This window comes from Plectropomus leopardus, chromosome 5 (genome assembly GCF_008729295.1).
Source record: "Plectropomus leopardus isolate mb chromosome 5, YSFRI_Pleo_2.0, whole genome shotgun sequence".
Taxonomy (NCBI): Eukaryota; Metazoa; Chordata; class Actinopteri; order Perciformes; family Serranidae; genus Plectropomus; species Plectropomus leopardus.
In genome coordinates, this window is record NC_056467.1 from 5,103,118 (window position 1) to 5,130,565 (window position 27,448).

Here is a 27,448-nt window from a genome sequence, read left to right on the forward strand (position 1 = left end):
TGAACATTTTTTCATAAATTTAATTTAACATACGTTATTATTCCCCGGGGGGAAATTCAAGTTTTTACTCTGTTGTCATATACACACACAGACCCGAAGTACACACACATGCACAAACAGAACCTATACATACATTAAATGGACAGATATCAGGGCAGGAGGCTGCCCGTGGACAGGTGCTATGAGCACTTGGGACTTGGCGCTTGACTTCAGGGCACCTTGGCAGTGCCCAGGAGGCAAACTGGAACCTCTAAAGTTACGAGTCTACACAACATACTTGTTCTGGAGTGGAACGTACCGGTGACCCTCTGACTCCAAAGCCAAGTCCCTATGGCAGGGTTGGAAATTAGAACCAGCCATCAGCCAAATGCTGGTTAAATATGCAAGTGGCTGCTAGATTTGCTTTTCTCACCAGCTAAAAACAACAAAAACAAAACAATGGCAATCTATTGACTGGCCTGTAGATTTTGGTATCCACCAGCCACAATAGCAGGTGGCCTAAAAAGTTCATTTCCAACCCTTCCCCATGGGCTGAGCTACTGCTACTGTACTGTGGCATAGCACATTGTCTGACTTGGGGGCCACTGCCATGAGGGGGATATGCAACAATATTTGTGTGGGTGGCGCATGTCAATTTGCATCCACGTGAATGCCATGAACCAAGGTTTCCCAGCAGAATATTGCATTTTACAAGATGAGCAATGTTATTCACATTATCTGTCAGTGGTTTTGATGTTTTGGCTCATCACTATATACTGTATATGGACTTTCAGCATTTCACAGGTGACATGCTTTATACCAAAATACAACCAGGAAACCATTTTTCAGCAAACCAGTCACAACGGACAGAAGAATGTCTGCTCGAAATGAATCTTTATTTCATTCAGTGTCCTACAAGCAAAAACAAAGAGTGATCAGTTATTGTAACAATCATCATAAATACAGATAACCTATAGTTGTAAATCAATGTAAGGAAAGAAAATTAATTTAATTACAAAGTACCATGGTCAATTTTACTGAAACAATGAAAAGAAACACATTACTGTGTCAAAATAGAAACAACTCTCATTATTAAGCAGATAATCTACTGCAATGAATAAACACTAAAACCCATACAACCCAAACATTAAAAGAAATGCCATATGTGTCATTGAGTAATGTGGCCAAAACTAGCCCAAAGTGTAATTTTCATGGAAAAGATTTATTATACACAAAGTATTTTCCAGGAATTATTCATCCAGTACAGCATTTCCAGCTTCAATGTTCCCTTTTTCTTGCAAGTGTTTGGGAATACTGGAATCTTACAATTCCATGGTATTATGGAATGTCGGAATAAAGTGGCGAAGTGCCAAACAACTTCCCTCGAATTACCCATCTCTTATACATATGCCTCAGAAAACATACAGTATTCAAATAAACAAAGTTTGTAAAGGTTAGAAACAGATCTAATGACGACATGATGTACAGTACTGTGTGTGTTTGCTGCTCACGTGCTCAGGAATGTAATATTTGAAAAATGAGGAATTTTAGGAGACTATGAGCAGCATAAAAGTGCACCATCTTCAAAAGTGGAGAACGACTAAAAAACAAGTACAACCATCTGCCAACCCTGCATCTTTACTCAGTCACCCTCCTCTCCATCTGTCAACCAGCGCGCTTAGAGCAGGCCTCCTGGTAGGAAGAAGCGTTGAGAACACTGAACATGTCTTTTCTAACAAAAGACAGGAAGTTCTTCAGAGGACAGAGGGGCTGGTTGGCATGACGGTCGTGGGAGCGACAGAAGGTAGTGTGAAATGTCACATCTTCGCCGTTGTACAGCACCCTGATGAACAGTTCCCCATCTTTCCCCTTTGATTTGTCACCTTTGCCAGCTTTCTTCTTTGTTTGTCCTTGCGTGGCTGGGGGACTCTTCCACAGTTCAAAGACTACTCTCGCTGCGAAACGTGGAAAGCGTGCCTCCTCCAGTCCGAGGGCGCTCAACAATGGGGCCACGGTCACATCGTGGGCTGAAGAGAGGGTGAAGACCTCCTCGCCGCCTGCACGAGGCTGTCTGCCAGCCTCACTGTCCTTGGCGACACGCTCCATCTTGGCAGCAGTTCGGTTGAGGTAGGGGTGCATGGCGAGGATGGCGTATTTATGATACAGCCCCACTCTCCTCCGATCCACCTCGTCATCTAGCTGCTGTCGGCGAATCACAGCAAATTGTGCCATTGTCAGACATCCAGTGGTGCCATCTCCCAAGGGAACGCATGGGAAAGAGATGCCGTGGCACAGGTGGCACAGCAGGGAGTCTATAGGGTTTGCAGCTCGGAGCTGGCGGGTGGGAAGACCCAAAGTCCGTGCCATATCGGCGTAAGTCCTCTCCAGTTCAGTATCGCTCACCCTGAGCCGATACTGCCTCCTCTGCTCTTCCTCCAGGTATCTGTTCCTTGCAGGGCAGTCACACGCCGAACCGCAGAACAGCGTGCTCCACTGGTGCCGCACGGTTAGTTTTGTCCAATCAAAGTCTGGGAGGAAGCCATAGAGGAAGGCCAGTCCGCTCTGGAGGGTGCGGCTCTTACCTGTGGTCTCAAGCCACACCTGGCGAGGCGACCAGTCAGAAGGGAGGAAACTGCGGCGCATGTAAGCTTGGTGGAGAAGCTGCCCGTTTCGTAGGTGCTGCACCACACCTGGAAAAATGAGAACAAGATGGTTTGACATTTGACGTAATGAATGCTTCTTCTTAACAGTGTGAAGGGGAACATAAAATGCTTAAGATATTAACTTGTAGATCTTTTGGAGAACTGATCAAAACTACACTGGTTGGAAAGAAATCCACAAAACAAACTCTGAAGCCAACATCTGAAGCCAACATCGGATTAAATGTGATACTGGTAGAAATGCACGAAAATATAAGCACGTCATTTGTATCGGCAGATATTGGCTTTAAAATGAAATAACATGCTGAATTCTTCCCTCATCACAAACATTTTTTTATTGAAGTGAATAAGTACAAAACATTTAAACTATGTATAAGGGTTTCTTATTTTGCAAAATGAATCAATACAACATACACTGAGAAGCATAATAATTTATGTCTCCCTCTGCTGGTGGCCCTTCACAATAAAAGTATGCCTAATATGATGACAATTCCACTACAGAAGAGACATGATGATCACTAAGATTAGGAGGGGAAAAGGTGTAGATATTGGTATCCCTTATTGGCCAAATGGGTTGTTTTTATATCGGCATATCTGAAATCAGCAACAAAAAAAAACCATATCGTGCATCCCTAGATACAGGTCCGAAGTTCAGGTCTGGTTGATGATAAAAAGAAAAACATCTGGTTCTTTGCCTACCCGTCTGCGTGAGTTCTCCCATCTCACAGGCACTGTGGTTGGGCAGACGTGGAATGGAGCCCAGTGGTGACTCCCAGTGGCTGCTTCCTCCCAGGCCCATGTGACGGATGAATGAGTTCAGCAGGGGGTGTGAGGGCTTCCTATGGGGTAATGAGGGATGAAAAATGTTAAGAGACAGACCTGATCCACAGGTGTGCATTATTTTCAGATAACCATATGGCTTTATCAGTTTACCAAACTTGCACTTGTAGCTTGAAGGCTGCTCACTTCTGCTGCTACAGCTGTGGCAGTTAGTGTGAATAATGATGATCTACTCCAAGGCAGACAAACAGGGTGCCACTTAAAAAATGATTATACTGGTAGAAGCAAAATAATCCTCTTCTACCCATAAAGATGGGCAAAAATTTACATTGATTTTTTTTTTAAATATACATATTTTTTAGTCACATGCTTCCAAACACACTGGGGAGCTTCCTTAAAACCACAGCTTTTACTGTTGGCCTCTGACCGACAGTTCGAGCAGCTGTCTCATCATCCCTATGGTTTTAAAGTCTGTCTGACCTCTTCGCAACAACACATTTTGAGGGACATGCATGATGGAATGAGCCACAAATACTTCAGAATTAAAAAAACAAACAAACAAAAAAACATTTCATCTACAACAAATCATATCTGTTTTTCACTTAGATTCAGTACAGTTCTCAAGCAAAAATGCAAAATATTTACTGGCTTCAGCTTCTCAAATGTTAGAAGCTGTGTGTTTTATATTTTCTCTATCTAATATCACTGTAAACTTAATCTCCCTTATATTTACTTTTTTTACATTTAAAAAAGTAATTATCTTTTGTAACAACTGGATTTAACAATTAGTCAATCAGTCAAGAAAACATCATATTAGTTAATAATGAAAATAAACACAGTGAGGGGGCATGACATTAATTTATTGTAAGTCTAGTAAAAACATAATTTATGAAGTAATAATAACATCTTCAGTAAGTCATTGCATGTGTGGGCCACTTCCTACATCCACCACCAGGTGTCTCTCCAACACAACACTGCTGGACCACAGCAGTTCAATATGTGTGGGAGGGAATATGGGAGATGGAGATATAAAAAGATGAAAGAATGTGTTGCCTTGGGACACACACTCTCATATTTACACATATACAAACAGCGCACACACACCGACATGCGGGGATGAGGACAGCAAGAGGAGCAGTCGGTGATCTGATAGATTAGAGATGATTGAAGATTACAGTTTAATATAACAAATCTGTGGGAGCTGCAGCTCAGCTCGCTCAGATTAAAGGAGCGTGCGCACACACACACACACACATACACACAAGCACAGTTTCCATAGTGATCATGGACTGGTTCAGGAAAACGGCATAAAAAAAACGACCTTCTGGCATTACACTTAAATCGAGCTTTTGATTGTTGTAACTGACCAAACACAACACGTAAACATAATCTGGCAGCGACAGCCTCCACCTACAGGGACAATCAGCTACATTCCTGCTGCACAATTTCCCTGTTTTGTCCAAATATAAAGCTTCAAAGCACTACTCTAGTTTCAGATCGCTTTTGAAAACACTCGCCTACATTTTCTGTTTTTGAGAACATTGTTTCTTTTTGTTGTCACGTTGCATGAGCAGCTGTTGTCACTATCTATCCACTTTTGCTTGAAATATTTCACTTGCACAGAAATATATGCACCACAAGGCACATGGGAGTGGTGAAATGAGTTGAGATATTGTGCCAACCAGTGCGCCATTCTGCTCTGTCATCAGCAGATCAGTTTGCTGAGGGGAGTTTGGGGCAATCTAGATTTAATTGGCTACAGTGGGAGATGTAGACGTCGGCGGATGGGGACACGAGTGTGGACAAAGAGCCAGCCAGGCTGTCTATTAGGATGATTGTTGCTAACCAAAGATTACACAGCCCAATTACATTAAGCGGGGATTATTATCACTGGATAGGACAGGGAGAGAGATTAGAGGGGAGGGAGGAAGGAATGGAGAGATGGGGAGAAAGAGGTAGTATAAATGAGGGGGAGGAATAAACAGAAAAGCAAATGAGATGATGTGGTTGAAACTCGGGGAGAGTGCAAGACAGAGATTAAAGTAAATAGCAGGCAGAAAGACAACAACAACAACAAAAAACTAGACAAAGACTGCATTGGTGGAAGATGAAGAGGGGAGAGAGAGAGGAGATGTTCCCTGCTACAGAGAGCTCAGTTAACCGCAGACGGAGACAGTGGGTCGGCAAGCTGGTGCCAGCACACACACACACACACCACACACACACAACACACACACACACACGCTGAGCTCTCTCTAAGGATCCAGCCTTGGGCATATGCTAGTTGAGATCCCTGTAATTACACCCTGGTCTAAATAAAAAGACTACATTATTATGAGAACACACAGAAATATTTAGTAAGCTTTTAATATTCAATCTCCCTGCAAACCACAAATAATCCTAACACACTTTGTATCTGAACTCATTTGGCCTCAGTGCTGTGTTTCTGTGTACCTTCATTCTCCTCAAAACCTAAGTCTGTCTTAAATAGCACTGCTATTAAAGAGTCTACAGACATGCTAGCAGCTCCCTGAGGCTGTAATTGAGCACAGGGGTGTTTTGAGCTGAATGCTAACCTCAGCATGCCAACATGTTTACAGTAAATGTGTTTCCATTCACCAGTTTTTATGTGAATTTTTCATTTGTGCATTAAAAAAACATATTGCGAGACACATATTATGGAAAAGTTGATGTATCAAAAAAATGCAACAAAGTGTTATGGAAACAGACAAATCATGACAGAAATCAAACGCGACCTAAAATACCACAGAAGTTTCCATTTCACTGAAGAGAGAGGAAAATGGTGGCAGACACAAACATCAGATCTGAGTGGAGTGACGAAGAGACGGTAGCTTTCCTCCAATGAAAACATCAAGCAAACAGAAAAAAAGCCACAATTTCATCTTGTTTTACACATGCTTTCCTGCTGTTCGGCCGGCCCTCTTTCTATTACATCATCTCATTATGCCTTTCTTCTGCAAAAGTTTAATGCTACCTGACAGGAAAATTTGTGTTTATCTTGATGAGCCAACTCCTAATTATGGTAGTGAATGGAAGTTGGGTTTTTTTGCCAATATATTACGAAAATTTGGTCAAAATTTGCGTTCATTTGGATGGAAACCTGATTAAAAACACTTCTAGTATGTTTATGTGGAAAAGATAAATGTGCCAAATCTTTTTCGTATTTGTTGACGTTTCGCTCTGAACCAGACATGTCAAAGTTATGGTGGCACTACAGAGAAAATCAGAACTTCGTAAAAATCATTACGGATACATCCTATGGGGCCGATGAATGCCCATATAAACTTTAATGGTAACCCATCCAGTATTGTTGACACATTGTAGTCCGAACCAAACTGACAGACCACCATCCCTAGCACCATACCGCTAGGCTAAAACAACAGGAGAGTAATTTTGGCATCCAATAATATAAAAGGATCTTATACCTAATCGGAATTCATCACCTGGGAACTATAAAGGAAAGTATTAGGTATCATATTCTTTTAATAACATTACCTGTATGCATGTATGTTATTGTGTCGTGGTTGTGTATTAAATTTAGCCCTAGACACAACTGGTTTCATAATGGCAAACCAAAAAAAACACACCCCATGAGCAAAAAATAAAATATTTTTAGCAAATATATGACAGCCACCTTACCAACAGGTTCATATGTGCTAGGTTTTCACTTAAAGTCCCCCTTTCAGACATCTTTATACTATTTATACTATTATATTATATTATATTTATACTATTATACTAATATATAATTTAACATTGTATTTCCCATTACTGCTGCTTGCATGTGCTTTTGCTTTTTGCGTTCTCCAGCTTTCTCTGGTTACAGGAGTTACAGGAAACATGGGTGAGATTCAGGCATGGGCTACAAGCCTGAGCCTCATCAGACCCGGATTCAAATGAAAAGTGCACCAAAATCAGCAACTCGCAGACGAATCCAAACACTAAGCATAGTGAACACCTTTTTTTGCTTTTGCTGTTTGTTAGCTTGTAGACTCACTGGCTGCGGCTGACATTGGGTTAGCGTTTGATAAAACCATAATATCTGCTACAGTTGGTTTTCTGGTAATGGAAGGAAGCTCAAGAGTCTGGTTTACATTCAAAAACTACACTCTCTACCACGCATGCTGTCAAAACTTCCACTATGCTAATGCTTATTCTTTAAGTCCACTTGAGGTTTCTTCACCGGTGTTGTTTTGAAGTCGGTTCTGCTGTCATCGTGTGCATCCTGTATTAGACAGTGACTGGCTTTTGTATTAGTGCCGTAACTAGTCAAGCTTGCAGGCGTATGTTTGGATCTCACATTTTTGGGAAGTGCACAGTCATCGCCTCCTTCAGCGGAGGAATGTGAAAACACCTCTCTAGTGCACAGTCAGTAAGGTCAAGGTCACACATTTTAGGGGATATAGCTGTAAGAAAATCACATTTTTGAGTGGAGGGAGACGTTAATAGTTTTACTATTGAGTAAAAATGTCTTACCCTACTACACACCCACACACACACACACACTTTGATGTACTCACATCAAGGTGGGAGCGCAGTACAGCAGCCTGAGGATACAATTGTTGGCCACAGAACAGCTCCCTGAGCAAAGGGAGGAGATGTTAGCTCATAGGCACATCAGCGCTCCTTTAGTCGGTGGAGGCAAGAGTCAATTCAATTTCTGTCAGTTTCTGAATGGAACCCACCGTCCATCATATAAGAGGCTTGTGTGCTGTATGAACGTCCTTCAGCTCGAGTTCAGAGATCAAGAGCACAGACAATATCTAATAATTAGATGTCCACAGCAGATCAGCTGCATCCTATCAATCTGAAATGCAACTGTGTGTCACTGTGCCAGTTCTAAAGATTACAGCGCGCCCGCTCCGTCCAGATGTGCAAAGCCGATGTGGCTGCGGCGAAAGCTTTGTGCGACATTAAGTCATTGGCTAAATCTGAACTCAGGTACGCGGCCCAAAAAAGGGATTGGCAACAGGGAATTTATTGACCACATGGTCAAGATAAATTATCTAAGAGGATGTGTTTGCACACATAAAAACCATCCCACCAAAATAAATACTCAAAAATAGCAGTTTGTCATCATAGCACATATGTGTGTATCCACATGAAGCATTTGCAAACATTTCACTCAATATCCACACAAAGAAACCGGTTGTGAAAGTGCTGATTTTAGACTTCTTTTGAAGCTGAAATACTGAGGCAACCTGGCTTTTAATAACTTCCTATCAGGAACTCTCATCTCACCCTCTTAAAAAGTGTGCAGAGCCAAAGTGAGCAGAGCCAGACTGCTAATGGTAAAAAAAAGAAGCTAAAATACAGATGAGAGAAGGGAGGATAATGAATTAAAGATGATTAACAGTATTAACAATTGAGCTTGTATGTGTTTTCCAACCACATTTCTGTTGCCTCAACCAGAGCTGCTCAGTGAGCACGTTGCTTAAATCAAGCGAGATAAGACCCCTCATAACTCTGCTTCAACAGAGTGCACACACACATGTAAATGTGTTTGCATTTATATGTGTGTATCCATCTGCACCAAAGCACAGCAGCACAGATGTAGCAAAGCAAACCCACCCGCTACTGCTGACACATGCAATAACACTGGGAAACCACTATTAAATTCTTCCATGTAATGCCTACACATGCACTGATATTTTGAATGTAGAACAAATTCATTACTCTTTCCTGCAAGCTTCACAAATACCACAAAAACAGAATGTAGAACTGAGCTCCTTTTCTGACAGCTGCTATCAAGCCGGCGGTTTTTGTAGGAGGATATGAGAAGCTGTTGCAGTAATTGGTGTCTCACTCGCTCTGACTCTCCAGCAGGTCTCCTTGTTAGGCATTACACAGAGCTAGCTGGGGCTCTGCTCCGGAAGCCAGTTTAAATCCCGGTGGCATTTCTGTGCCCTTAACTCTGACCTGGATTAATTGAAACTGTGGGAGAAAAGCCTTTATCTCCAGACTTGAGAACCCAAAGAAAAGTGAAACAGTGCTCCTCATTAAGCTTTTCATTTCTTTCCTGTTTGTGGTCTTCATAGTATTACTTAACTCAAGCATGATGAAGCAAATTACCATGAACACCTTGCAATATGATGTAATTAAATGTAACAATGTCATAGGGTTTTTTTTATTTGTTTATTTTTAAACTCAACATATCTGTTGTTTAAATGGGGATGTGTATTGCCCCTTTTGCAGTGTGTTGAGTTTCCTCAGGACGCTATATAATTTCAACAAGATCTTTCTCAATTCCAGAACACACAATCACTTTTTTTAAGAATCCTGTCGTACTATAATCGTGCCACTTTGAGGAATTACACATTACTCAATCTTTAGGGTCGCAGATACATTTTTATCGTGTCATAAGTGGCAGAATAAAATGCATGACAATGCTATGATATGTGTGTGTTTGTGTAGTATTTAAACAGTTTGTGTGTCTGTTGGTTGAACACCAGTATGATGTTTGTTAGCTTTTATCACTTAATAATAATATAAAATTTACTTAATCTATATAGCACTTTTAAAAACACAGTTTACAAAGTGCTTTGACAAACAAAGCAAAGCAGAAATGGAATACATAGACAACGATACAGAAACAGAAGGCCAAACAGTCCTATTCCCTACAAGAGACGAAACTAGGGTAGAGTTTGGATTAAATTTAAACCAGAGGCCAAATAATGAAAGACACAGGACATATTATGTCAATTTAAAGTAATACAAAGAAATGGACAAACCAAATAAAATTAAATTATGTCATTGTTTTAGCCGTGATTACTGACATTATATTCCTAGCTGTGTTTCCAAAAGTCTGTCGTAACTATGTTTTATGAGATTTGTATATTTGTAATTGCGCCACCTCACCCATGATTAAATGACCTCAGCTGTCTTTCAGTCACGTGATTGTTGACATGTATTTAAGATGGCGACTCAATAGAAAACTCGTAAGTATGAGGAAGAGCGTTTTGGCTCGAAACGTCACTTATTTTTGCAGAATAAAATCCTTTAAGGGGAGCCCCGCTGTGCGGACCTCCATTTTTTCACATTTCAGTTACCATGCTGGACTTACGTAAATGTAGTTGTGACAAGTGAGTAGTGATTTTTGATAACAAAACCCCATCTGTCATGCACCAGGCACTCAAACAGAACATATCATACACATTTAGATTTCATATACATTTTAAATGTATGGTTTGTAGGGGTGTCTATCAGCAGTATATAAATGTAGATGTGGTAATTCATGATGTACTTTTGTAAGCTTGTGTACAGGGAAAACAACAAATTTCTCTTTTGGGTCTTGAAACTGAAAAACATTACTGCTCTAAAAGTTAAGGGTTGACATGGCCAAGAATTCAGGTAAAAAGATTCATTTCAACATCTTCACTCCCTCCGAAAATTAGAGGGAAACAGCATAAACGGAGGAACACTACAGGGATGAACATCATATCTTTGTATTGGTATGAGTTTTACCAGGACGCAAAAATGCTACGTGTTGTACTTTTATTATATATATTGTAGTAAATGTGTGTGTGTGTACCTGCTGGAGGACAAGGTGCAGTCGATGGCGGGCCGTTTGGTCTTAGGGATGTAGTAAAGTGGGTAGCGGTCTCCATGACGAATCATCACCTGGACAGACAGCAGCTTGTAGTCAGCAGGACTGTGACCTGTCAGAGGACACACTCATCAGCATCCACATTTTTCCAATAAAACATGTTAAACTGCTATTTCAATATCAGTGATAGTTACAGCATTACTTATAAAGACTGTTTCACTCTTTTTAGAAGAGATATTAAGAATGCGATTTGATTTTAAGGTATACTATGCTGGATTCTTCTTACGAAAAATAACATTGTATAGACTCAGACAACAGTAATACCTCTCAATTAATACTTACGACTCAAGACAATAAAGTAAATGATGCAACTACAACCTCAACAGATGTAACGGATAAATACCTTACAAAGAAAAGTAGAAAATTGCAGCTGTTATAATCAAGATTTCTAAATTACCAATTGATCAGACTCAGCTCTGCAGAGCGTTTCAGTGTCTTTCAGCTCATAGATTTAGTTTTACAACACACAACTTTAAATGTTTTGGTTCTTATCACTCTCATCATTCATTTAGGGTTGCAGCGGGCAGGCATTTTGAGTGTTAAAGCTTGGATAAACCCACTGTGCACTACCTGTCCAGCACCAAACGGCAGACAAAGTTTGCAAATAGCTGCTGGACATGATGGAGCATTTAGCCATGTTTTTCTCAGGAATCAGTAGAGAAAAAATGGATCTCAGATTGATATCTGACTTTGATTCATCAGCTGTACAAAAACATCTCCCTAAAAGAATACTAATGTTTCTCTGTATCTGCTAATTGTGCAATTGAGCAAATGTTTGCAAAAAAAACCAAAAACTATGAAAACTTAAAAGGTGATAGTATGTCGGTGTGTCACTGTCACCAGGTGGCCATAAAAATCATCTGCACGTTTTAAAATACACCAAAGACCTAATTCTACTCCTAACTATTAAAACTTTATCATTCAGATTGAAGGTAAAGTGCTCAACTCAGGAGATTGACCAAAGATAGGAGAGTTAACGCACATCACGTCTTACAAAAGCAAGTGTTGATTTAACAGATCTTTCAGCCATGCCATAACAGCAGCACGAGGAACATCGAACACATTTGTTTGTGGTCTATGAGTGCAAAAAATGTGTGTGTATGTTTGTGCGTGTTTGCGTTTAACAGTAAATTAGGACGATGAGAGAAACTAGGACACTTTGAAAATGATCATGTCACAGGGAGAATAACACCACCTGAGAAACAAATACTTGGTCCTGATTGATTTTTAATAACTCCTTGTCTAAATCTAAAAGACATAATGGATTTTTTCCTCTTTGGAGACAAAACTGCCATCAGGAGATAAACAGAGTAAAATTCAATTAGCGTTGGCTGGTACAACTTGTCTAAGGCAGTGAAGGATATTTGTATGATTGCCTCGGGCTTCGCTGACTTTTCAATGAAGAAAAAAAAACCCACACAAGGCTCCGTGCTGCTGTAGTATAGAGAGAGTGAGCACTGCAGCGTTATAGATGATGCAATCTAGCGGAAATGACTTTCGCACAATTAACACATCCCCCGGGTCCTGACACACTAAATCTGACATTATTACTATATTAAGTATTTATACGCTGTCCATCAAACTGGGTGATTCTAGCAGTGGGGAAACTGATCTAAATTTGTTTTTAATGCTTGGGAACAGTGATGCTGTAACACTTGCTACTGCCTCATTGAAAAAAAAATAACTTAATAAGATAATTGCCAATTGCTGGCCCCAGATCAGTTCAGACTGAAGTCTTCCGGAAACAGATGTGAAATCGCAGATGTTACAGAGGTCAAAATCATAAATTACATGCATAAGATCACAGCCTTAAGTGAGAATGGATGATTTTATTTGTCAGTGTGCAGGTCTCACCTTCCCAGGAATGTTCAGTGCGGTTGGGGGTGTTACAGTAGCTGTAAGCTTCAGATATGGGGTTGGGCTCCTGGGTGTGAGGCGCCGGGAAAACTCTCTTTCTGCTCTTCCCCTGAGCACCAACACCTCCATCTGCAGCCTGGAAGGGTCGCTCCTCCATAATGGGAGTAGTGGGGATCAGGTTCACTGAAATTTAAGGAAGATACATAGCACAGCTGATGGGAGTGTCATTCGTTTTGCAGGTATTTGGTGATATACCATAGTATTGAAAAAAATAAAGTTTTGACCTAATAATAGTGCTGGGTGAAAAGTAAATGGATCAAAAAAGTTACTTTAATTCATCCTGGGAGCAACATGAACACCAGCACCAAATTTGTAGTTGTTACATGTATTTCAGCAGTTTGTGTGTCTTTGTGCTCAATATGTGTTTCGTTATGGCAGTTTTTCTGTCATTTTGTGATTGTTTTGTTCTTTTTAAAGTTTAATAGCAACCCGCCACAATAAAAAAAAAAAATCTGCTGTAGATTTTATATTTTTGAAGAGGGACTGCTCATTTGGAGCTTTGTTGAAATAAACACACTGTTGGGTTATGCATTTCACCTCACTGAGCACAGAGCATTAGTCTGGGCACAGAGTTTTTGCTGGGTCTAAAAGTTTGCATTCAGTTGCTCCTCTTATTCATCGACCTGACCTGATCCGCTCTGAACAAATCGACAGATGAATTATCCACACCACAAGTCACAAAATGATGCTGAGGGAAAAAAAAGAACTCACTGCATTCACAAACACGCAAAAATCTCCAAAATTAGACAGGGGACACAGAATGGACAGACACATTAAAAAGAAAAAAAGAAAAAGAAAAAGTAGAGGCTGGGGGGCTCTGGACCTGTGCCTTGCAGCTCTGGTCAGTAATCCATCCATGAGTCACAGTGACACTAGATGACATGTCAGGGCAGCAACAAAGTCATTACGATACATCGTCTGAAAACAATGAATGCATGGGGGGGTAATTTTAACAACTGATGGGATCTAAAGGAACTGAAACCTGCTAAATGTTCAGTTTAGAGAAGGGTTTACAGGCAATCATTTGTAAATGAGACCAAGAAAAGTAAAAAGGCCAACTGACAGAGCAGTGACAGAAAGCCTAAAATTAAGAAAACCAAAATTGTAGTTCATCTCCATGTCAACAACTCTGTGGCACAAAACCCTTTACTGCGTTGCCCAGACACCAACGGCCTGTGACCCCCGGCAGAAATGGTCCAATAAGAGCAGAGATATTGTGGGAACAGGAAGGACCATTCACAAAGATCCAACTCTGAAGAAAAAGAAGTTGAACCCATACGGCCCTTTGGCAAGAGGGATATCCAAATCCTACTTATGTCACACGCGCACACATACACACACACAACCATCAGAAATCCAAGCTTGCAAGTCAACTGTGCAAATATTACATCCTGCTGCAGAGAAAGGAGAGAGGCAATGCCTGCTGGGTCATAAAGCTCAGAGAGCTAATGGGTTCTCATTGCTGTAACTATCCTCAAACTTAAATTATCTACACAAGTGTAGGCGTATACATAGTGCGTAGTGTGCGCTGTCTACTTCCCTCTTGCATTCTTAGTCAAACACAGAATTTTCCATTCCCTCCTCTCTCCAGCTGAACTCATAAAGTTCACAGAGTTGCACATAAGACATTTTGTGTGTTTGCTCTATAAATTGCTCCCAGGATGATGTTTTTGCGATAGCACTCAACAAAGTTTCACAAAAAGTTGTGGCTATGAGACTGACTTAACAGTGCTCCTCTTTTGCTCCTGTTTTGCTGTTAAGTTATTGTTATCATTAAAGTAACCTAAAGAGATAACCTTAGGCGGTCATTTTCACTATTTTCTGATATTTTATAGACTAAATTATTAAAGCTGGCAGAGACAGTTTTGTTTTGATGTCATTGGACAAAACCCCTACGGTAGACTTTGAGCATATTGTAATTCAAGTGGGCTGTAATTCTGCACATCCTCTTGGCTCTGTTTCAGGCTTTAAAAAGTCTTGTTCAAGAACGGAGACTTTGCCAATCATAGGTCATTTTCAGAAAGAGGGCGTTAATATTGGCTGTCCTACAACATGCAGATGTGTTTTTAACGTCCCTTCGGTGAAAGCTTAATTCAAGGAGAGAATCCCGCAGAGAGAGATCTGTTCCAACATTGTCAACAACAGCCTGCACTGCAAAGCAACCCAAAAGAGAAAGACAGACTTATCAAAAAGAGAGTCTGAATAAGAATCTGACAATAAAATAAACCGTGTCAATATCTCAGAGAGAGAGAGAGAATGTTATTAATAGTTTTGCTATTTAGCCAAAGGCTCATAGCTGCAGCTTCAACATCACCTTCATGTAGCTAACGTTTGCGAGAGCCTCGAATCACAGAGTGTCCTCCGCCTCGCTGCCCACCACTACAGACCACTTTGCCTGGAGGACAGCAGGCAACAACTTCTGAGACAGACCCCCTATCGACGGCCGAGTCCAGCCCGCATGAACCCCCCCAGCTCCAGCAAATAGGACAGCCCTGGATCAGCAAACTTTCTGTTGCTGCCCTTACACAGGCTAGACCCGGTGCTAGCCACCAGCTCACTTTGACACCAGGCGCTAGGAGGGTTGCTGCTAAATAAACAAATGTATAGGAAACCCTGGGTTACGCTAAGAAGTGCATGCATATGCCCATGGCTGTCTGTTTGGATGGGGCTTAGGATGGAGGGAAGGAGCTGCAGGAGAAGGGTGTATTTTTTACTTCTGCCAAGGTATTTTTGCCCTTGATACAGATTTCTGTCCATACCAGCTGTCACAATTATTAGTCAATGATAATTTTCCAAGCACAAATGCTGAATCTTTGATGGTTCTAGCTTTGCTTTGCTTTGTGAGGCTTTGCTGCTTTTCTTACCATCTTGCATTTTAGCAAATTTCATATCTTTGGGTTTGGGACTGAAAACAAGCAATTTGAAAATGTCGCCTTGTGCAAATGTGACAGCCATTTGAGACTAATTTCTGGAATTTCACTGACCAAACAATTAATCAATTAATAAAAGAAATATCAACAGAACAGAACATGTGGATTTTTTAATTTCTTTTTTTGGGGTACAGCACTAAAACTGGGATTGCATTACTTGCATTACAATCAACCAATACAGAGCATCACAAATGCTTATACAATACTTTAATAAAATGCAGATTGATCGAGAAAAATGATTCACAAACATTTAAAGGATTAAATGAGATGGAACAAAACGGTAAAACTTTAAAGCAGCTGTCTGATGGAACCCAGACGCCCTCCATCTATCAACAGGAAGCAGAATTTTACATCTACAGCCATATCTCACTTCTCTCTTCAACAGCGAGACATTATTGTATCACCTCATCTGAACAGCTGACACACTTGAAGCACAAGCTGTTGAAAGGGCTATGCAAAGGCACTAAACAGGCTCTTCATTTTTGCTGTTCTGCAAGGCAGAGGAGATAAATACTGGACAAAGTGATCTCCATCGTGAGTATTATAAAACATTAAAAAATAGTTTAAGTGATAAATCAAAACTTATCAACTGAGCACAAAAGCCTAGTATCAAGTCAGAACAAAGACACAGAAACAAAAAAAACCCAATGCTGGACAAATTCTGCTGAGCTTTCCTTCTTGTTCGTAACTGAAAACTACACCTAGAACACCACAACAAGGCATCTTTACGATAAACAAGTGGTGAAATCTATGTGAGGATCATGTCTTTATCCAGATGTTGAGCAGTAAGGTCTTCATTAAAAGAGTGTTGATATTCTATATGGAGATTTCTTAATAAACTCACCACTGACGAGGAAGAGGAGAAGGTGTGTGGCGACAGCGGAGACCATTTTGACGACTGCTTGGTAGCTTGAGGTCCAGCCGTGCACACTGGAGCTCATTCATTACCACAACCTGTCCCCCTCTATACTCTGTGCCCCATTACACTACCACCCTCCCACCCCCAGCTACCCATCCACACACACACACACACACACACACACACACACACACACACACACACACACACACACACACACACACACACACACACACACACACACACACACACACACACACACACGCCTGCCTGGACTAACCAAACTCTGGAGGCCAACTCAGCCGCAGTCACCTACACAATGGGGCTTTTGTAACTCTCTGCCCAACACTACTGAGTGCATACGCAGCAAGCAGCACTCCGCTCACTGTAGCACGCACAGGACATAACAAATTCAGACACCCACGTTAAATGAGGCTGGAATTATAGGCATTTCGGGCTTTAAATGTGTTTCCAACTTTCCGTCCACCTACATTAGATCTTACAGACACAAGAGGAGGCTGCCTGAGAGGGCTTTCAACAAATCTGACAACTCAGCTTGCCACTTATAAATGTTACATTTCTCTAGGATGCTAATGATACAACACTTGGACAAAAACAAACATGCTTGCATTCTAACGCGCATATCCAGAGCTAAACATAGTTTACCCTGTTAAATCTTCCACCGCCGTGTTGAGGAACCCGTCATTATGCACACACAGACACAGCTTGACTTCTTCCTCAAAGCAGAAGCAAAAGAGGGTGCTCTGCCTCACAAGTACATACAAACAAATATTCGTCTGCTGGGGCAGCACAGTGATTAGGTGATAAACAGGTATTCACAGAATGTGGTTTAGCCCGAATTTACGGTGTCCCCTTGCCTAAATCGGAAATGTTTCTGTGCTAGCAGCCCTGCACTCAAAAAAAAATATTTTTGTCTATAATAAACATGAAGCAATATTTTTTAAGTAAAATGTAACTGAAGAAATCAAAAGCTTATATTTTCGAATAATTAAATATAAAATAAATATGCTTTGTATAAAGTTAATGTGAACAAATCAAGAAAACTTTAACATATGATTATTGGCCCTCATATACATAAAGTAATATTTTGATTTAATCTAACTGAAATATAGGAAATCCAAAAGCAGGCTATGTGGTAACCAAAACCAGGCAAAGAAGCTGGAACAAATATTGACACAGTCTAAATACTGTGAGTGTGGATGGGCACTGCAGTCTGCAGCTGTTCAACATAATAAATCTTCTAAATTCTTAAATGCCAGATTTTACACACCCCTTTTTTACATGCACTTTTTAACTGGGCACACAAGCCTAGTATCAAGTCAGAACACAGATATAATGAAAGTCCAACACGAACTACATCACAAGAAAATTGTCTTGCCCAGGGGAACTAATCAAAATCGAAAACTATCCACAAATGGAAAAGAAGGAGCTATATGGCTTTAAAAACAATCTGCAGGGATGCAAGCCGTATCTTGGCACAGATTAACATTCTCCTCAGCACATTTAATTAAGCACTAATGCTGAGAGCTAGGGATGTACTGATAAGACCCTTGATTGCCCCCATGCTGATCCGAGCCTTTTAAAATGCAGTATCTTCTCTCAGTGAGTGCAATCTGATAATAAATTGGAGTCTATTTCAAGTGCCACAGTAGTTAGCATTATCATCTCATGACAACGCCCCAGCCCTCCTGTGTGGAGGTTCTTCCTGTGTGTTCTCACTGTATCTGTGTGGTTTTCTCAACATTTTTCCATTTCCTCCAACACTGCAGAAAATGCTAATTAGGTGAACTAGAAACTCTAACTTGCCAGTAGATGTGACTGTGAATGTTACATCCCGTTAACACCTGTTTACTCCTAGGAAGGACTCAGTGCATCTGCTAAATCGACTCGCAGGCTAAAGATATGTTCCTAAAAAAAGTATTTGTTTTGGGCCATAATGGTACAGGGTAAAGGTTTGGTTCATGCAGCCAGACGCAGACTACACAGCATGTAGATTAATGCAAGTAATGCAGAGTTCACAAGCACAGACACTTCTGCCAGTTTCTTCTGCCCAGGAACTTTTGGCCATTCGCCATTAGCAAAATTTGCAGAGGTTAGCACATGAAGCTGATCTGCATGCGAGTCAGTCACACTATGGCGAGCGAAACTGAAATGCCGGAGCTGCAAGATCCACCTACAAGTTCCCGGGAAATTACTGGCATTTCTCCACCATTGTAGGGTGTGTGAATGGAAACACACCCAACATGCTAAAAAACATGTGACAGCATCACCCAAACTAACACTGAAGGAACTTGCATTCACACTGGCATGAAGTCAAGGCAGAAGTAATTGTAGCACTCCTCCTAATGCAGGAGGAGTTTTATTTTCTATTGTTATTTTGTATCTTAATTTTCATAGCATAACATATTCTTTGTATTTTTATAACCTGTTGCATTTTGGAAAACCCTGCTCACTGGTTTTACAGTGTAATACAGAAGTGTTAAAAATACTTTACAAAAGTTGTCAGTAGGCAAAATCTTATCTCAGTCCCCAGCGGGAGGATTGTGTCTGTCTTTGACTTACACTACTGTCTGTTCAAACCAAATAAAAAGAAACAGATCCTTATGCATTTGTTTTTCCCCACTGTCCCAGACTCACACTGAACCATGACTCCTAAACCAGGATATGAACTGAACCATGACTTCTGTGTACTGTTGCACTCCCTCTGGTAAGAGGGTGCCACTGATTGTTGCCATGGAAATATGACTCTTAGTCCCAAGTTAGCCAGGGGGTAGTGTGGCTCACATTTTTTGCCTATCGCTGATAGGAAACTAGTTTCCATTAGAATGATGTAAGAGCAAAATGAAGACAGGCTTTTTGATATCCAGCTTCCACTCCTGTGTCTCCTAAAAGCGCGGGGACAATCAGTCCGTCTAAACAGCCAGTGCCGACACCGTAGAAGGTAAGAATGTGAGGAATTTGGAGGGAGGAATTTGCGAAGTGCTTGGAGATCTGCCTATTTAACACTTAACAATTTGTTGGCAGATTGTTGTTTTGGAAAAGTTTCAAAATTGCTGATGAGACATTTTCACTATTTTCAAACTGTCTGGACAGCGTTTCATCTAAGTATATGTGGGCCTTAAGTGCAAACTTAGATCTCTCTTTCCCTCAAAACATGCATTTATTTTATTCCAGCTCTTTTTTATCACTAAGCTTAAACCTCTCTCATTGCTCACAGGCAACCTACCTTTTTATTTCTCCTTTTATGTCCTCCCATGACATTTCCTTCTCCCCGTGAATCTACCAGCACTCCTGAAGCACTTAACTCCCATCGAGCTCTGCTTCACCTTTCCTCTCACTACTGATGCGAACATCTCAAAATAGTTCCCTTTTTCTTTCTCACTTTGATTCCCTCTCCTGCAGTAGTCCTCTCTGTCTCTGAGCTCTGTCGTCACTTTCCTCTGGGAGTCCCCCATGTGTCAATCAGCGTGGCGATCGCTCCCTTTGCTGCCATGTTCGCAGCCAACACAGTTTTTATTTGAAGTAGCGTGGAGCCAGAGAGCATTTACTCCACCATCGATCATCATCCGTCACTCAGTCTCTCATGGTAATGGTCAACAAACTCTAGTAAATACATACAGACAGACTACAGAAGATGATTTTAAAAATGAACAGAAATGTGGAACAAAAACAGAAGCTGAGCATCTATAAAACATGAGGAGAAATCCCATACGCTTTCTTCCCATGCTTCTCCTGGATAATGGCTCAAAATCCTTCTCTACAGCATGTGTGATGAATAAATGATGACAACAGCTCTTCTTGAGCAGCACAAAAGTGAGGCAGTTTGAAAGAGAACATTCTCACAACAAACGATTCAATGATCAACGCTAAAATATCATCAATACAAATTGACATTTTTGATCCATACCATTATCTTTAAGATATGCCTTTATTTTGCAAATTTTGCAGGGTTTCCCACACATTAATTTATTTTGCGGCGGGTGGACACAATCAAAACTTCTGCCACCATGAATAGTTTTTTTGTTCTTGGAGCTGGACTGTTTATTAGGAGCACCACATTCTCAGAGCGCAGAGTGTACTCAGGGCACAGACGGAGCAGTAAAATGCGAGCCACACTGAAAGTAAAACTTAACCATTCATTCTGCTGGGTCTAAAAGTATACATTCAAATGCAGCAGCTGCTTCTCTCAACCACAACACAGAATGATACAAAGGGGCACGCATGAATTTAAAAGGGAAAAAAGTAGCTTGCTATTGTCCATCGGCAGCAGCCAAGAAGAAGATGAGGATATTTAGTGTTTCTCTTAGGTTTACTGGGTTGGGGGAGGGAGTCCCCTCCTTAGCATTTTAATGTTCAGATGCTGTGGCGCTGAAAGGAAAAACTGCTGTTAGCCTGTGTCGCTGCGCTGTCAGTCTGCTGCGTTTCTCTCAGTGGTTGAAGTTAAATTAATCTCTTGGGCTCAGTCACTTGGGGTCAGACATGAATGTGCAGCCCAAGCCGCACTCAGGAGTATCCAAACACGCAGGCAGCTGGCACACAGTCTGTATTCAGGCATGTTTTGTAACAAAACAATAACTATTTCTGTGCATTTTCAGTAATAACTGTTTAAACAGCTGCTGCATGTTGGATGTTCAGTGAAACAGGGGACACAGAGAGCACACTGACTGTGCACTCTCAGTTTGTGGGTTTTGACCAACAACATAATGATCACCAGGTCAGTTAGTGACACAGTTCAATACATCACTTGACTGTTTTATCTCAGCTATCTTCTTCCTTTATTTCCTTTTGTGCTAGATGACGCCACTACGCTTAGTAGACAGAGGCATTTCAATCAGCTAACTTCTTGCAACAGCAAGTTTCAGCAAAGTTAGCCTGAAAAACGGGCATGCAGGCTGGAATTTATCTGTCCTGTTCCCTCTATGAACATTGACAGTTACTATTATGCCAAATTTTACTTTTTAAAAAAATGATCTTGCGGTTACTCCAAGCTTTAGGGATGATGGGAGAAGTTTACCACCAAAGCTCTGAGCCAGATAGCCCTAAAGTTTTAGGAAAAAGATTGTGGCTTAGGTTAAATTGAGAGCAAAAAAAAGAAAGGGGTGGCAGTTTCTTCTGTAAAGGACTGTTAAATAGGCATATGATATCAGCCCATATTGTTCGCAGGCCCCGTGAACATCAATGAATCTAAATAGCATCTTGGCAGACTTTGTGATATCAGCAAATATCATATCATTGTCCAAAGAATTGATATAACACTGTATCGGGATGAAAGTAGTGATTTCCAGCCCTATTAATCAGTTACATTTCAACTGTGAAGAAAAGAAAACGAGAGACAGTATCCACCCCTGAAGATGGGCATGTATGTAAGTGCATGCACACTTCCAGTTCTCTCACTGAGGCGTCTTTCTCTGCCTCCGAAAGTTATGCAAAAGCAGAAGATTACAGAGCAGGAGATGAGAGTGGGTTTGATAGCAAGGCATTAATAATAACTTGCACAGCAACCTCCTCTTAGGCGGTCAAGTACACGTTATTATCTAGTGGACAAGGAGGGAGGGAGGAAGCAATAGCTGGGGAAGAAAGTGTGTATTTGGGGTTGCAAAGTGCAAACACTAGACAAGCATGAGTAAGAGCCTGCTGGCTCTTGCTGTCTTTGTTTTATACCTCAGATCTTGCCGGGCATTTAAAGCAACAGAAGAGGAAAGTTATAGAAGAAAAAGAAGTGAAAGCTTTCAGTATACAAATATGTTTAAAGAAGTATTTCACCGATATTAAGAAGGCCCTCACATAAAACCGGCAGGTTTGGCAGTGGTTGGGGTGCAATACGAAAATGTGGAAGTCTGTGGAAGCCTGTAGTTCGAGCAACATTCCCAAGAGCCAGTCAAACTGCCAAATGACTTAGACTGCGGCATTTTGTGTAGCTTTGCTGTGGGGGGAGGAGGAATATCTAAACACTGGTTAGATGGAGGGAGGTTTATCACAGTTCATTTAAACATACCACCCACACTGTTTTGATACAAAGCTGATTGAAAATCAACAAAGTATCCCTTTAAATGAGTGATAGTATCTTTAAAAACGCTGATGAAGGACAGCTCACGAAAACTTTGGCAAACACGCAGTCCAAAACACCAGCTCTGTCGCACTGCATTCCACTATAATCCTGTGTGTGAGAGAGCATGATTTATGCAACTCTAATCCTATATGCTTGTCCGAACACAAGCTTCTACTGCATCGGGGGTTTTTAGGAAACCGGTGCAAAGTAGCTTAATCTTACCCATTTTACATCAAAATACTAATTTCCATTTGTGCTGCACGCCCCGCCTGCTTCATCACCCACTGTTTTTTCAATCATGCCCGCAAGGCTTGCAAATAATTTCCAGCGCGAGAGAGACTGTCTCCACTTACTGAGAGGTGGTTTCCTTGCATTCACTGTGGCTGGCAGGGATACACTGTCTGGACAATACCTACAGGAGATGCTAAACAAAGACACAATCGTATACACCTATGCAGATCACAGCAGATGTGTGTTGCCACAGTCTCTCTGAGGGTTCAGAATATCCAGAGGCCAACCGCTGGTCCTGGATATTTATAGGAAGCCTATAGGGGATCGTTCTTTGTTTTGGTATGAATGGAGTCTCTTGAATGGGAAAGCAATGAAAGGATATGCATGTATGAACACAAACACACATGCAAACAAAAGACCTGAGCAGCTCTTCGTCTGAACACAACACTTTGTTTCACATTAATATTTAAATACTGGGCCCAGGCTTCAGAGAGAGGCTGAATATGTAAAGCAGTTGAGTTGGACACAACAGCACACTTACAGAACTGGAGGCTCAGACTGATGATGGCCAGCACAGCCCCGCCCACCGCCACCAGGAGGAGGAAGCGGTTACGAGCCAGCATCTTATCATATGATTTGTCCTCGTCCTTGTTCGTCAGCCATCCAGACCGCGGCCCATCCCTGCAGTCTGGACACAAAGAGGGAGTGAGCACATGGGAATGTACTCATGAAGTGTGTTGCTCGAACACTAAGGTTTCAAAGTCTGGCACTGTGGCTCTCTACTCAGACAAAATTGTGAAAACGTCACCCCACTCATCCCTAAAATCAGTTATGCTGTGGGCTACAAGTTGAGTGCCATTTTTTCACCAATGGTTATTTACATTTTGCCACATTGGCACATTCATGGTACCCACACATTTTAATGGAAGAAACTGATGAAGTGCATGCTATGGTAAACAAGATGTCATACATCAACGCATATTAAAGCTACATTAAGTTGACAGCTACAGATAATCCATTTGCTGTTATTTGCGGTTACATTACATGGAACGTTATCTGTGGACGAACTATTTCATTATATACATACAACAGTATTCCATTACTCTTTCTGACACTTTTAAAGATTTTGACTAATGTCATGACTTTTCCAGGCCTGGAAAATGTGATTATGAAATTCCATGGCTTTTCGTGGTTTTCCATGTCTGTGGGAATGCTGCACAATTAAAAGTGTGCCAAATTAGTTATTAGTAGCTCCTGTTTGCATTTTATCTGTGGGTTTACAGACAACTATCACCACATTTCTCTGATACTCAGATTCTCAGGCCAATTCTGGAGTCTGTGATTTCTAAGTGAGCTTTTGGACGTTTATTTGGAGGTAATAATATCGCCAGGAGGCGCGAGTCATACAGAATCTAAAAATATCTATCTATATCATGTCTGCGTGTTCAGATTTGACAGATTTGAGTTATGAGAGAATAGAGTGCAGTTTTTAATTTGCCTCCACTGCTTGCTAAGTGCTGATGTGTTGGCCAAATCTGCACCCAAACTAATTAATTAACCCTAAACTAATTTTTGCTTAAGATAACAAGCACCTGTCTTTTCCGCCTCTGGAAAAAAAAAAGTATGCCTTCAACTTAGCAAAAAACTCACTCAGATGGTTATAATGTTTCTAGCAATCATCAATATCTTACATTTACTTTATTATCAGAGTCATTAACTGTGAATTACTTCTAGTCTACCTTCCTCAATGTGTCTTTACTACTTTAAGCTGACATCAGTCCCAATCATGTCCCATAAAGAGTGCCAAATCTCAATGAAAACCTTATTTTTTTTGTTGCAGATTTGCAAAAGCATAAAAGGTACAATCTGTAGAAAATTCTCTATGTTTATGTCTTCCATGACAGATTAATTGTTGGAGGTTTGTGAAAAATAGCGAATCAAAAGGACATCCCTTACCAGTATTAACACAAACAAATGTCGCATCACCTGTTTGACCAACTACTCATGGAAAAAAGAAAATCTGACAACACAACTCCAGTTCATCTACTTTGCATTTTACTACTGTGTTCTAATTACAAAGGTAACAACTCTTGGCTAAGTCTCTGCACTGATATTATGAGGCCAAGTTGTGCTTATACATTTTCATAAAGTTGGCACTTAAGAGAGATTTCTGTTATTACGGGTCAACCAAGTCATCGAGAGACTTAGTAAATGTATTATAACCAAAATGTTTATAATGCGTACAGCATTGTGGCAGTCTGTACCCTATACGCAATAAACCAAGCATGTACATGAATAGCCCAGTCCGTGCAAGGGCAGAAGGTTGGAAACCAAGCACAAACACGGGGGAACAGAACAGACTAAAACTGCAGTAAATGTAGCTCTACACAATAAACCCTGCCATTAGGCGGTCTATAAATACTCCCAGTCCAGAGTGTTCAAGCCTACGTCTAACCAAGGTACACTAAAACGATGCTTCAGGCAGGACTGGACCAACAAATACGCTCCTCCTGACCTATTTCACTGCCTGCGCACACTAACCTGTAGCTTCAGGATGCGTCACACCAAACTCCTGTCAAAATGCTGCCAGTTTAATGCTGCGTTACTTATCAGTTCAAATATATCATTCAGTTTAATTGTCACAATAACCGTTCACAAATAAAGGAGCAGCTGGTTGGTTCGGCATACATATAACCCATAAAACAGACACCAACTGGGGTTAAAAATCAACTTAAATCCACATCTGTCGCACTGTTTGCTTTCGCCTTTTACGGAGAAAGAGCTCTGTTGGGTCTCATTTGTATTTAATGGCATGTAAATTTCCATATTGTTTGAGCGCCGAAAGCAAGAGCTGATACTAAAATTTCTGTTGACTAACGGTCTACTTCGTACATTAATTTGTCTGAGCAAAACGCTGCTTTTTTTTAAGAAAGGACCGTGTAATAGCTTAACTGGATAAAGGTGTATTGTTACGACTCTGCTATAACTAGTTAGCTAACAGCTAGCTCCTTACGTTCATTAATCTTGCACAGTAGCTAAAAAATCCCATCTGCTGGTTTATGGAGAACACTTTTCACGTAGCGCTAATACCGCTGTCGTGTATGTTATGGTGGACTTCCTTAACTTTATATGTAAAGTAGCCTACTTGTTGCTTCATGTGTGGGACGCGAGACATGTTACGCGCCGATGTGTAGCTTTGTGTTGCTGTTCACCCACCGAGCAGCCCGTCAAGAAATTTAAATGCCACTTCAACAGTCGCCAAGACAAGCGAAAAAACATCAAACTGATATCTCTGAACGCGTCAAATGCTCCATAAAATAATATTTCTTTCATTCTTCCTACCTGCAGGAGCCGAGCGTCTCACAGCCAGACAGCCGGGTTATACACTTGAATCCAGCGCTCCGGTTTCTCCGTTACGACCGACTGCCGTCGGAGCAGTGAAGACACCGGCGACAAGGTCCACATAATACGCAGCAGCACTTCCTGTGGCAATTTTCAAAATTATGCTACCACGTTTCGCGTTTTAGCCATAGAAAAGGTTTTCGCCTGCCTGTGGGATGAAGAGCGTGTAATATTTTCAGAGCTCACCTTTAAAAATAAATTGATACTTCAAATATTTATGTATAACACTGTTATTAACAACAACAACAACAACAACAACAACAACAATAATAATAATACAATTTTACGTAGTAAAATAGAACAAAAATCCCGCACAGCGCATTACTGGCGATCAACATTACCTGTAAATGTAGCATTTTGTGCACCTACTTCACATATATCTTATTTGTGTTAACTTTTGTGTTTCTTTTAAATCTGTGAAATGTTATTTTATTTATTTATGCGCGGAGACTTCAAATTAGCCCAGTTGTTGTTGTTGTTGTTGTTGTTGTTGTTGTAGTTGTTGTTGGTCTTTTGTTATTGGGTTTTTTTTTGTTTTTTTTTTGACATTCTGTATTTTTTTCAGTATTTTTACATTGTACAAAAAAATAAACTAAACTAATTAGATTATATATTTGCACTTAATTGCACATAATTTGCACATAATGTTTATTTCCATTAGTGTCCCTCTGTGGTGTCTGTCTGTCAGGTCCAAAATAAAAGCATGTCTGAGATTAAATAGCAAATTATTTGAAAGTCGGTGGCAATCACATCCGTCGCCAGGGCTTAAGCCCCAAGCCAATTAAAGATGATTCTGAGGTGCAGGAATTAGAATAACAAACACTGCTGTGAGAAACATACGCGGGATATTGCAAGTTTGCGTTAAGGACAAAGGCACATTAGATGTGACTGAATGTACTTTTAGTTTGGAAGTAAAATTAAGTGTTTTTCTGTCCTTCCTCAGCTTCCTCTGTCTAACTTAACAGTTGTGGAGCAGCGGGTCTCTGAGACTGA

The 27,448-nt window shown here is 40.8% G+C and overlaps 1 protein-coding gene across 4 annotated transcripts; it reads right to left on the bottom strand.

The window, feature by feature from the left end:
• Positions 1-856: 856 nt before the first annotated feature.
• On the bottom strand, positions 857-26,482 carry pxylp1 (2-phosphoxylose phosphatase 1). 4 transcript variants are annotated; one of them, XM_042487415.1, is made up of 6 exons: positions 26,396-26,482; positions 23,595-23,741; positions 12,901-13,086; positions 10,972-11,098; positions 3,339-3,478; positions 857-2,669 (listed from the first exon to the last, which is right to left on the bottom strand). In XM_042487415.1, the coding sequence occupies exons 2-6, from the start codon at positions 23,674-23,676 to the stop codon at positions 1,645-1,647; spliced, it is 1,560 nt and encodes a 519-aa protein (XP_042343349.1). In that variant the 5' UTR covers positions 23,677-23,741; positions 26,396-26,482; the 3' UTR covers positions 857-1,644. The 4 variants fall into 4 exon arrangements, with proteins under 4 accessions (XP_042343349.1, XP_042343350.1, XP_042343348.1 ...); XM_042487416.1 differs by lacking the exon at positions 23,595-23,741; XM_042487414.1 differs by lacking the exons at positions 23,595-23,741; positions 26,396-26,482 and adding an exon at positions 16,738-16,834.
• Between the last annotated feature and the right edge of the window lie 966 nt (positions 26,483-27,448).

What these genes read in the sequence shown, in the direction of transcription:
- pxylp1 (XM_042487414.1), bottom strand. Translation starts at nt 16,834, where the DNA reads ATGAGCTCCAGTGTGCACGGCTGGACCTCAAGCTACCAAGCAGTCGTC. An exon ending in CACTGAACATTCCTGGGAAG is followed by an intron (nt 11,099 to 12,900) that starts GTGAGACCTGCA and finishes GTCCTCTGACAG; the next exon opens with GTCACAGTCCTGCTGACTAC. An exon ending in GGGAGAACTCACGCAGACGG is followed by an intron (nt 2,670 to 3,338) that starts GTAGGCAAAGAA and finishes TCATTTTTCCAG; the next exon opens with GTGTGGTGCAGCACCTACGA.